General features: G+C 34.8%; 1 protein-coding gene across 4 annotated transcripts in view; it reads left to right on the forward strand.

Moving 5' to 3' along the window:
• Atp11c (ATPase, class VI, type 11C) overlaps positions 1-12,338 on the forward strand; it is a 172,743-nt gene that overhangs the window by 90,146 nt on the left and 70,259 nt on the right. For all 4 annotated transcript variants that reach the window (XM_013504485.1, XM_005404550.2, XM_013504484.1 and 1 more), the window contains exons 6-8: positions 1,272-1,379; positions 8,820-8,948; positions 10,638-10,741. In XM_013504485.1, coding sequence (XP_013359939.1) covers positions 1,272-1,379; positions 8,820-8,948; positions 10,638-10,741 — 341 coding nt within the window. The remainder of the gene's footprint in view (positions 1-1,271; positions 1,380-8,819; positions 8,949-10,637; positions 10,742-12,338) is intronic.

Raw genomic sequence — 12,338 nt, forward strand, 5'->3', positions numbered from 1 at the left:
AATGGAGACAGGAAACTGGAGGTGAAGGGGTGGGTTGACAGAATTTAGTGTGTGTTAGGGCAGTCCACAGGATCTGATTTATTTGTAAACATTTAAAAATAGTACTTAGGAAAGTACTTTTAAAAAGTGTGACATGGAAGCTTGCAAAGTGAAGGTCTGCTTAACAGTATTGGGAAGGAATGTTACCTTTCTTCGTGGGGTTATCTGATCTTCTAGCTTGCCTACCAGGAACTGTAAGAATATTTTATCAAGTGTTTGGTTGCTAAATAAAGATGTTTGGAATGTTCTTTCCAGTAGATTGTTATGATTATTTTCTTTAATATCGTAAAATTGCTAGGTCCAAGAATAGCATGTATGGTTTTTAAACGCTTTTACTGATTCATTCTATTCCCAATAGTAATTCATTTTAGGACCTTTCTTTCTTCGTCAGTGTCACAGAATGTACCCAGTGAATGATAGCCTAACCTTGTCATAAAGAGGGATAGCAGAGGAATGGCCAATATAGCACCTGGGGGAGAAAAAGAGAAAAAAGTGATCAAGAGATTTTTTCAAACAGTTGTATTTGAAAACGTACAGACATTACAATGAAAAGAAAAACCAAAGGAGAGTAAGAAAGGATATGAGGCCATGCTGAAACAGATGAACATCCTTCTTCTTAGTTCTTTTGGCTTCATTTTGGCTTCATTTTGCACACAAAAAGTGCAAAGAAAAATGAACCATTGGTTTCTTTCTGTGATTACTTTTAACTAAAAAAGATTGAACACCAATTTATATTTTCTTTTATCATCATTCCAGTTTAGCTGTTCATATCTCTACTATTTATAGATTCTCTGTCAAAACAGTCCTAACTTGCTCTTTATATTTTCTGCATGTGGAGAAAAATTATATTAACTTGGAAATAATCAGCATGAGAGTCTACAATATGTGCAGTAAAGTGAAATTAACATTATCTTGAGTAAAGTAGAATTAGAATGAATAAATCGTAATCTTTCACAGATAAAAGATAATAAGGCTTTACTGTCTATATTTTCATTAATGTTTATCTGAAGAAAGGAGGATCATCTTAATACAATAAAGCTACTTTCCTACAAGGTATTTGAAAGTGTATCTCAAATTTGCTATTAAAATGTATATCGTTGTCTTTAGCATTCTGAGTTGAAATTGTACTGTAATTATACATACCAGCTATTGACTTGTAGGGGGCTACAGAAACTTATTAATAGTGTTATTTCATTATCTGAGCTTGATTATAGTTATTTTTACCCTTCTAGGGATATGAAGATTGGCTGAGACACAGAGCTGACAATGAAGTCAACAAGAGCACTGTTTACATTATTGAAAATGCAAAACGAGTGAGAAAAGAAAGTGAAAAAATCAAGGTTTTTTTTAGTTTACTCTTTTTGTACTAAAAATATCCATTTGAAGGGTACAGTTCAGTGTCATTTAATCGTGCACTATGTTATGCAGTCATCGGTGCTATGTAGTTGTGGAATATTGTCATAACCCTAAAGTATTCCCACAAGTAGTCATGAAGTAATCACTCCACATTTTTTATCACCCTTGTCCCAGGAACACTAATCTTTCTGTCCCTTCTTTTTGTCATTTGCATATTTAATATTTCATACGAATGGAGTCATAAACTATATGACCCTTTGTGTCTAGCATTTTTTCAGTCAGAGTAATGTTTTTAAAGATTCTCTAGGGCGGAGGGTGTAACCTAGTGGTAGAGCACTTGCCTAGTATGCCGAAGGCCTTGCGTTCAATCCACAGCACCACCTGGGGGATGGAAGGGGGAAGATTCATCTCTATTGTAGCATGTAACCATAGTTCATTTCTTTTGATGGCTGAATAGTACCCACTGTATGAATATACTGTATTGCCACATTTTGTTCACCAGTTACTGCACATTTGAGTTGTTTCTACTTTGGGGATATTATGAATATTGTGACTACAAGCATTCAAGTATAAGTTTTTGATTGAACATTTATTTTCAATTCTTTGGAGTATATGCCTATGTAGACAATTGTTGGGTTTGTAGTAATTCTATGGGTAACTTTCATGAAGCGACAAACTATTTTCCACAATAGCCATGTTTTGAAGATCTCAGACAGTTCATTTCTATCCAAATTGTTTATTACTAACCAATAAGCAATTCAGTGTCAAATAACATTTTAGACTTGCCAATATCAGACTTCTTTGGTTCCCATTAGATTTTTTTAAACAAACTATATTTTTAGGGCAGTTTTAGGTTCACAACAAAATGTAACAGAAAGTACCCATATACAGTATTCACTGCCCTTCCATACACACAGCATCCCATCCTAGAATCCTATGCTTCATCCAAAGTCCATAATTTACTTTAGGGTTCATCCTATTGGTGGTGGGGGATGAGACAGGTTCTCACTTTGTAGTTCAGGCTAGACTTTAACTTGTAGATGATCCGCCTGTCTCAGCCTCCCAAGTGCTGGGATTATAGGCATATACTACCACGCCTGGTATAGGGTTCACTTTTATTTATACATTCTATGGATGTTGGCAAATACATGACATGTATCTAACAGTGTAGTATCATACAGGGTAATTTCACTGCTCTAAAAGTCCTCTTGTGTTCTGCCTATTCATCTCTCACTCCCCCTTCCTCCTGGCAGCCACTAATTTTTTTTTAACTATCTCCATAGTTTTGCCTTTTCCAAAATACCATATTGTTGGAAATATAAAATATGTAGCTTTTCATATTAGTTCTTTCACTTAGTAATATGCATTTATATTTTCTTCATGTCTTGCCATAGCTTAATGGCATATTACTTCCTAGTAATGAATAATAGTCCATTTTCTGAATGTACCACAGTTTATTTGTATATTTTATTTCCTGACAGGTATTCTACTTGTTTTCTGGTTTTACAAATTAATGAATAAAATTCCTCTGTGTGTGCAGGATTTTCTATAGGCATAAGTTTTTGCTTCATTTCAGTAAATATAAGAGATCAAAGTTGCTAGACTGTGTGTAAGTGTGTGTTTCATTTTGTTAGAAACTGTCAAATTATCTTCCAAAGTGGCTGTATGCTGTATCATTTTACATTCCCAGAAGTAATGAATGAGAATTCTTGTTGCTCCACATCCTCATCAGTATTTGATGTTGTCAACGTATTAGATTTTGGCCATTGTAATAGATGTGTTGTAGTGTTTCATGATTTTAAGTAGCTTTTTTATGATGACATATGATGTGGCTCAATTTTCCATGTGCTTTCTTTCTCATCTGTATACTTTGATGAGATGTGGCTGATCTTTTTTTTATTTTATAATGAAAAAGTTGTCATTTGTGTGATTAAAGAGGTCTACATATCTCCAGTATTAAGAAATTGTCTTGGAAGTTCTTACAATAATAATAGGAATATTAGAGTAGAAGGGTCACTTGAGTCCCCCTTTCTCTGCAACCCATGAGGAAAGACCCTGTATTGAACTAAAGCAGGTTAAGATGTGAACTTTTCTGTGTAAGCATAAAAATTGAACATTATTGTTCAGCATAAATACCAAAGGCAAGCGAAATGATGTATCGCATAAAATCTGTTGCTCACAGGGCACTAAGTAAAATTGCAAAGTAGGCCTTTTTCTCACTTCTCATTTCTTTTTTTTTTTTTTTTAATTTTGTTGTAACGCCACCCTAATACATCTTTAGAAAAGCCCCATCTCCTACCTTTCCTTCAGCAGGCTTCTTTGCCTTAAAGCTCACCTCATTCAGTTATAATCTTGATTAAATAAGTTGACACTGTCAATTAAAATGCTATTTGATTTAGCCACTTTTGGAGTACATGTGTGTGGGAAAAGATGAGTATAGGAAATTAATGTAGTCTTAAGAGATTCCTTGGCTAAGGAGTAAGGATTTAAGGGTATGACAAGACTGTTTTTAAGCAGGAGAATAACTTGATCTTCAGCCCCAGTACAATGAGAATCCTTTGAGTTACTTGATTTTTTTAAAAAAATAAAACTCCAGTGAATAGGCAAGGTAGAAGCTTGGACAGATCTGCAATTAGGGCAACTAGGGGGCTACTAGTATAGTATAGTCAAAAGATGGTGAGAGCTTTTATTAGGATTATAGTAGTATTGATAATGATAGTAAAAGTAGTAATTACCATTTATATGATATACTGTATACACCAAGTAGTAATTACCATTTATATGATATAATGTATACACCAAATATTTTCTTCCACATTATATTTGCTCATTTAAAAGTAGTAATTACCATTTATATGATATAATCTATACACCAAGTAGTAATTACCATTTATATGATATAATGTATACACCAAATATTTTCTTCCACATTATATTTGCTCATTTAAACCCCTCTTCACAATGGCTGTATGAAATAGATACTTTTATATCCTTTGTTAAGAATGATGAAAATAAAGCACAGGGAGGATAAGAAACTACTAAGTGAGAAAGCTTGACTTTGAATTGAAGCAAATCTAGATGTAGAGTCCATTTCTTAACTATAACTGTGTACTGTCTGTCTGGACTTTAAGGGAAGTGGATTTATTTGGAGGCAGAATCATCAGGACTTAATGAGTTATTATATGTGGGGGATAGTAAGGGAAGGAGTAAAAAAGAGAATAAGAAATTGCAATAGTACTATTAAATAAAATGCTGGTGCTTTTATTGAATTGGGAGAGATTGGACAAAAACAGATTTAGAAACAGGTGAGTGAAGAGAAATTATGAATTCACTTTTTGCCATGTTAGCATGCTTGGAGTCCTTAGGAGATGTTTCAGCTAGAAAGAGGAACTGGGTTTCAGCATCTAATGTATATGCCATAGGAAGCTATGGGCGGAACTGGGTTTCAGCATATACTGTATATGCATAGGAAACTATGGGCCTGGATGGAATCACATGGTATAGAGAATGGGGCCTAGTAACAGGACTGGAGGAATTCCAATGAAAAGAACAATATAAACTTATTGGTAAAGGAAAGAGTATAATTTTTTGGCATTACAAATACTGGAAACTACATACAATGAAATGTTTTTCAGTAATATGTCTTGTTTTAGAGCCAAAACAAATAAAGGTTGTGCTCTTGAACCTTAATCAGTGGATCAATCAAAATGTATTGTGTGGAACTCCAGAAGGGTTAAAAGGATGAGGAGAGATGATTCATGCTAGAAAGGAGTTTTGCAGTCTACTCAAGTAGTTATGGCATGTAATGGTAAGAGAATAAAAACACAAGAAGGTAACTGATAAGAAACCAGTAAGTTTTCTCAAATGAGGTGGGATGAAATAAATGATAGGAGAGGCAGAGTATGTGAACTTGTGGGTCAGGGCAGAAAGTGAGAGATGATGTCAAAGGGTAGAAAAGAAATTCTTTAGGTTAGAATGAAGAATTACCCTAGAGGTAATAGTGAAAATAGTTGTGTTAAACATCTTTTCTACTATAAGCATCGAATACTATAAATTTTCTTCCAAGTACTGCTTTGTATCACCAGCTCACACTTTTTTAGTATGTTATGTTGTCATTTTTATTTAGTATAATATTTTCTTATTTGTCTTGTAATTCTTCTCTGATTCATGTCTTACTCAGATGTATGTATGTTACATAATTTCCAAATATTTTTCTAGATGACCTTTGTATTATTGATTTCTAATTTAATTCTATTGTATTCATAGAATATACTTTGTATTATTTCAGTTATTTTCATTATATTAATATATACTTTATGGGCCAGGATATATTTTGCTGTTATGTACACTTCAAAAGCATCTAAAACAATGTGCATGCTGCCTTTTGGGGGTGGAGTTTTGTGTAAATGTCAGTTAGATCAAGCTGGTTGATAATGTTTTTAAGTCTCCTCTATCTTACTAATATTTTACTGTTTTATTGCTAATTGAAAACGGAGATGAGAAATCTCCAAGTATGACTATGAATGTGCCTATTTTCCTTCTCAGTTCCACCAGTATATTTAGTAATTTGTAGTATTGAGTGCAAAAATATTTAGTACTGTTATGTTTTCTTGGCGAATACACCCTTTTATCCTTATGTAGTACCTCTCTTTGTCTCTGGCAGTTTTCCTAGTTTGGACGTCTAATTCGTTCTGATACTATAGGTCAATCCAGCTTACTTTTGATTAGTGATGCATGCTTCCATCCTTTCCCTTTTAAACTTTCTGCATCTTTTTATTCCTAGTTTTTTTTAAACCAATCTGAACATCCTTGTTTTTTAATTGGAACGTTCAGAACACTAACGTTGATACAGTTTGGTTATCTGTCTCATTTGTTTTGGATTATTTGTGTATTTCTGTGATTCTCTGTCTCTTGTATTGGCTCACTAATTTTAGCTTTTGTAAATTTTTAAATGATTGCTCTAGAACTTACAGTGTACATTTTAACCCTGCAGAGATTGCAGTCAAAAGTGTTTGTGTCTCAGATCTGGTTTGACCTTTGATGAGTTAAAGTGTTAGTTTCAGCTACAAGTAATATTAAACTACCTCATGTGTAAGAACCTTTTTAACAGTATGTTTTCACTTAGTCATATTTTTTGTGTTATTTTTGTGATTTTACATCTGTATTTTGTAAAGTCCATAATACATTACTGATTTTGTGTTATTAGATGGTCAGTTGTCTTTTTTTGTGAGAAATTATGTATAACGTAACAGTTATCATTTAAGTATATAATTCATTTCCTTTAAGTATATTCACAGCGTTGAGCTGTTATCACCAGGATGTTTTCATTATCAAATAAAACTCTGTACCCATTACACAGTAAACCTCTCCCCTTTAGTTCCTTGTAACTTCTGTATTTGTCTCTATGAATTGCTAGTATTAGGTATCTCATACAAGTGAAACAAGTGAAACTTGGCATTTTCCTCTTTTCTTTTTGTAGAATCAATCTCTTTGCCAAAATTCCCTATCCACTCTTATATGTTATCTACCTTTCTAAATACCTTAACATCTTAATTATAGCTGTTTTGAAGTCTTTGATGTGTATTTCCAAAATCTGGACATTTCTTGATCTGGTCCTGTTTACTCCTTTCTCAGTGATGGCTCATTTTTTCCTTGGATTTTCTGTGTATCTTTTTTTTTTTAAAACAATTGAATTTTAGACATTGTATGTAAAAGAATGGCAGATCAGTAGTATGTATGTTCTAAGACAGGTCTGTGTGTTCCATGAAGCCAGTAGTATTGGGGGTTGTATCAGTCTCGTGAGGCATTGGACTGGCTTTGGTGTTTTTGTAGTTACTGATACTCCCAGTGTACCACTGGACTTCAGTTGCAGTGAGTGGGAGACTGCTGTTACCTTGAGCTTTGTGTGGGATATGGTGTGCCAGAGTCACTGTTCCCAGGCTTCCTATTCCACATTCTCTCCTAACACATTCTGGACTCCTGAGCTATAGCGTACCTCTCAGTTTCCTTGCTTCTCCCCCAGTGGTAGACTGCTATTTCTCATTTGTTATTCAGTATAAGGCCCCTGGTGGGAACAGAATAATTTATTGGTTCTTCTCTTCCAGTCACAACATTAGATAGGCTGTATACCTGAATCCCAGCATGGAACTTCCTCAGTATTCTCACTCTCACTTCCTGTGTAGTCAGGTCCTGGTACAAATGGCATTCCTGTCCCATCCTCTGAAGCAGAGTTGCTTTTGCTTCTACTTCCCCTATAGCAGTAAGGACATTTCCCTGAAACTATGCCGGGCAATGTTTCCTGCCTTTCTCGTATAATTATTTTTCTTCTGCATAAATTGTGGTTTTGTTGTAAGCAGCATAAGTGTTTACATAAGTAAGGAATGAAAGACCCAGCAAAACAAAATACTATTTGCAAATTAGTTCAATTATTGATGCTCTTGTTCTTGGCTACTCATTAAGATTGGCAAAGAATATAAAATGGTTCCTGAGTAGGTCTTGCGAAACAAATGTTATATGAGTATTCATAAGTTGGGAGTAAGTTGCATGATATTAATAACCACTGTTATAAATCCTTATCAGATGGTTATGTGCTGAGCACTTTGCTTAATGCTTTACTTACGCCATCGTTTCATTCTCACACCAATCCTCTGAGGTGGTTGCAGTCATTTAAGACACTCACTCAAGGTCATATAGTTAAGTGGCAGAGCTGGGAAGTGAACTCAGGTTAAAAAATCCAAGCTTTTAAATATTATGATTTACTCTCTACATTATTAAATTACTCACGATTTCTTCTCATGAATTTTTTCCTCTACTCAAGTTATGGATACTTGCTGATAGGAAATAATTTTTCATTGCTGTGTTGATTCTTCTAATAGATGGATTCTTATAAACTTCACCTATAGAAAAATACTCCTTAAATACAATGAGGAAAATTGATGCCTCTCTAACAGGTTTTCTGTGCAGTAAAGAAAGAACTGACAGAAGTCATAGCTGCTGTCACATGGCAGGCAGAGTATGTTGAAATATGGTGGAAAGTGGGAGTTTAGCAGTGCTGTGTTCATGAAGTACCTAATTTGTAAGATGTAGATTTTCTTTGACTCATTTTTGAAGTGATAGTGCTCACTGTCTTACCAGACATTAGTGCCAGAAACATCAGAGAGCAAATGGGTGTCAGAATTGTTTCTCGTAGAGGTAAAAGTCAGTGCTAAGGTAATCTGAAAGCGTCCTAAACCCTTGTGACCTTAAAGAGGATTCTGCAGGTTGAGTAATATTTTTTCATTGAAAACATGGTGTAAGATGCTGAGGTAATTGCAAATTCCTAGAGCTGGGTATGTTTCCTACGCATGTTTTGACTTTAGTTTGTGGTATAATGCATTCTTTGTTGAAACTTAAAATGTTTATATTTACTTTACTCTCCATTCTAGGTTGGTGATGTAGTAGAAGTACAGGCAGATGAAACCTTTCCCTGTGATCTTATTCTTCTGTCATCCTGCACCACTGATGGAACCTGTTACGTTACTACAGCCAGTCTCGATGGCGAATCTAATTGCAAGGTAACAAAGACTAAACCTCGCCTGTGTTGAGCTCAGGATAGTTGATTATACAATGCTGCTTCCTAATACTTCTAATGTCTTTATTTTTCCTGTTCATCTAGGTTTTGTATTTGAAGACAGCTGTTATATAATTTGTCTTTTTAACTTCTAAGGAACTCATCTTTGGGGAAAAGGGTGATGTTAGGTGGGGAAAGTTATGCCCTAAATAAAAGCCACAGCAATTTTTATAGTGCTGCTGGAATTTTATATTAACACATCCACTTAGTATTCCATTTAAGCCTTTGTAAACGGAAGTAATTGTAGGCTGAAACTTTATATAAGTAAAAAAAATAATTCCATGTACTCTAACCTTACAGTTTGTTCTTTTTTTATTCCAAAAGTGATTTGTATTTTAGTTTAAAAATGTTTATTCCTGGGTTATAAGAAATCTAACGTAGGTAATGATTGCTTTTTTTTAATATCTTAAGGTACAGTTTGGCAGATGTTTGCTTTATTCCAACTAGGAAGGATTTTAAATGGTTAAAGTAAGTTTCATGAAAATGGGTGATAACATACTTCCTTGGTAATTTCTGGTGCAGCCAGTTCTTGGCCATAGTCCAGCCCTGCACAGCCTGTGAAGATGGATGTTTCCCTGTGCTACGTTTGAGGAGCAATATTCGTGTGCTTGCTTCTGGGTCTATGTCTGGAGTGCTCCTCTACTATTTATTTCCAAGAGCGAGGACTGGTGCTCAGTATTTCCTAAAGGAACTTCACGTGGTAGATGACGGATTCTGTGTTTCGAGGATGTTATGATAAGTTGGTGGCATTTAAACTGTTCAAAAACAGTTATATTTTAGGGAATATCAAGATAAAGTCAAGAACTCTACCTAATAAGTGTTTATAGGAAGAAAACTTTTAGTATTTTTTTTTCCACTGAGTTAATCTGATCAAGTCAGGTTTTCAAAATCAGGCGATAGTTTTAAATATAGCTCAGGCAGTTCTGTACTATTCCCCAAAGACCATGTCAACAGCTTTTCCATCTGCATAAGCATTTGCTCTTTGAGTCTGCATTGGCCCTTGTTTGATGATTTATAAATGGGCTTATTGGATCTTGCCTTGAGTTTTGATTGAATCAAGTTCACAGTGTACACTAGTAGAATATTCTAACACAAGATGCATCATGTTCCAGTCTCTTATACAAACTAATGTTTAACACTTTCAAGATCATTAATTAAGCTATTTGTATAAGAAAACTATTGATAATTTTTCTACTGTTGGAAGAAATTTTGGATTATTTTGATCAAAAGGGTTATGTTCCCTTCAAGTGTGTATCTCCGCATTGCCATATACTGTAATGAACAAAATAGTAAGTCTCAGTTCTGTAAGTAGGAAAAAGAATAGGTGTATTAAATTTTCATGGAGTTTTCAATTATATGCATGCCACAAATAGAACACTGTCAGCTGTCAATATCAAGAACAACTCTTCATTGTTTTTTTCTTTTAACTTTGAAATTTCTTCAGAGTAAGGTTATCTTTCTAATTATTCTTAATTTATGTAACTTATTTGGTGGGAAGTGTGCATCAATATTTGTTGCACTCTGCCAAAGTGTCTTACTCAGGCAGACTGTATTTCTGGAATCAGTTGAATGTACAGTTTTGGAAAGAAACACTTTTTTGTACATATTTGCTTTTTCTTCTGCTTTCATCTAGACGTATTATGCAGTACGGGATACCATTGCGCTGTGTACAGCCGAATCCATTGATAGCCTCCGAGCAGCAATTGAATGCGAACAGCCTCAACCTGACCTCTACAAGTAAGAATCACCTGGCTTCACTTTACTGCTATTTGTGAGCACTTTTTTTTGCTACCAGTATTGCCAAAAAAAAAAAAAAAAAAAATTAAAAAACCACCCACCACTTACCAGCCTACTCTAGTGTATGTTTTTATGAGCTATTCTTCCTTCTGGCTGGGAAATGAATCAGATCAGTCTTGTTCACTACCAGCCTAATACAAATCATAGTGGGTCCAGGCATCCTATGATTTTTATTTTTGTTACTTGTAAACATGGCCATCTATCAAACTTTAAAATTATGTTATCCCATAAGGCTGTTCTATCAGACTCATGGAATATGCAAAAATAAACCTTTTTCATGTCATCCAGCATTAAAAAGAGAAGGTGCTGTGGGGCCATGCAATTAGTAGGCACAGTTTTTGCAATGATCACAGTGAACTAAGGATTCCAAATAAACTATTTCTTGACCACAGTTAGTAGTTAAGTAGAAGGGTCAGTAAAAAGGTATAATGTCTTCTGTTTTATTACACATAGGCTGTCTGGATTAGGTTTGCTGATTAACAGTCATTGTGGTTTCTCAAAAATTTTGCATTTGAGTTTAAGACTGTTTAGTTTGATTGATTAGAACATGGTGCTAGTGAAAGCATAGTAACAGTTTTATCCCCATGTAGTTCAACTTCATTCTCTTGCACCGTTACAGATGGCACCTGCTGTCTAGGCCAGCCATTTTGTTAATAATGCTGTTGGTCATAATGAGGGACCAAGTGGATTGATGTGCTTTACGCTAACACCTAACAGTGGGAAAATAAAGTATTTATCATAATTTGAAAATAGTGCCTTCCTTCCTTTTCCCATAATTCCTTCTTTCCTCCTTTTTTTTCCTTATATTCACCTTGACACTGGGAACTAGGGCCATAAAGTAAAAAAGTATTCTCTACCTTCACAGAGCTCACAGTGAGCAAGGAGCTAAAACAGGAAAGCTAAGCTTATAGTACAGTAATGGGTGAGAATGAAGTCCGAGGAGTCCCACAAGAGGGAGTGGCCTATTCTACCTGTAAATTACAGAGCAGTTTATGTCCTGTTGCATATTCATAGGGAAACCCCAGAATTTTTCAGTTGCCCTAAATGTTAAGAATTTTGAGGCAGACAAGATTATTCTTAATTTCTCTAGAATAGATTGAATCCTTTATAATGTGACCTCAGAACACCTTGTGCTTCTAGCACCCTAGTAATAATCCCTTCCATTGTATTTGTATTGCATTATTCACTTGTCTAGTTTTCTGGAGACAGGGTCTCACTGTGTAGTTCAGGCTAGCTTCAAACTCATGGTGATCCTATCTCAGCCTTCACTTACCTTTTTTAGGGCAAGGAATATGTCTTTATTTGTTAGTATATTTTCCACACCTAGTGTAGTTCTGGCCCATTTAGCATATGATGAATGAAGTAGCAGGCCTTCCTATTTTGTGTCTATAGTGATGAAGCTTCTGTTTTCCTATGATGTGAGTACTGTTTGTAATGCAAATTACTGAACACTCATAACACTCTTTTTTTTTTTTTCATAACACTCTTGTTAAGGAGGGATTAGACCTTTTTACTCTATTTTGCAGAAATGCAGGTT

The sequence above is a fragment of the Chinchilla lanigera genome, unplaced genomic scaffold (assembly GCF_000276665.1).
Source record: "Chinchilla lanigera isolate Chin_1 unplaced genomic scaffold, ChiLan1.0 scaffold00088, whole genome shotgun sequence".
Lineage (NCBI taxonomy): Eukaryota > Metazoa > Chordata > Mammalia > Rodentia > Chinchillidae > Chinchilla > Chinchilla lanigera.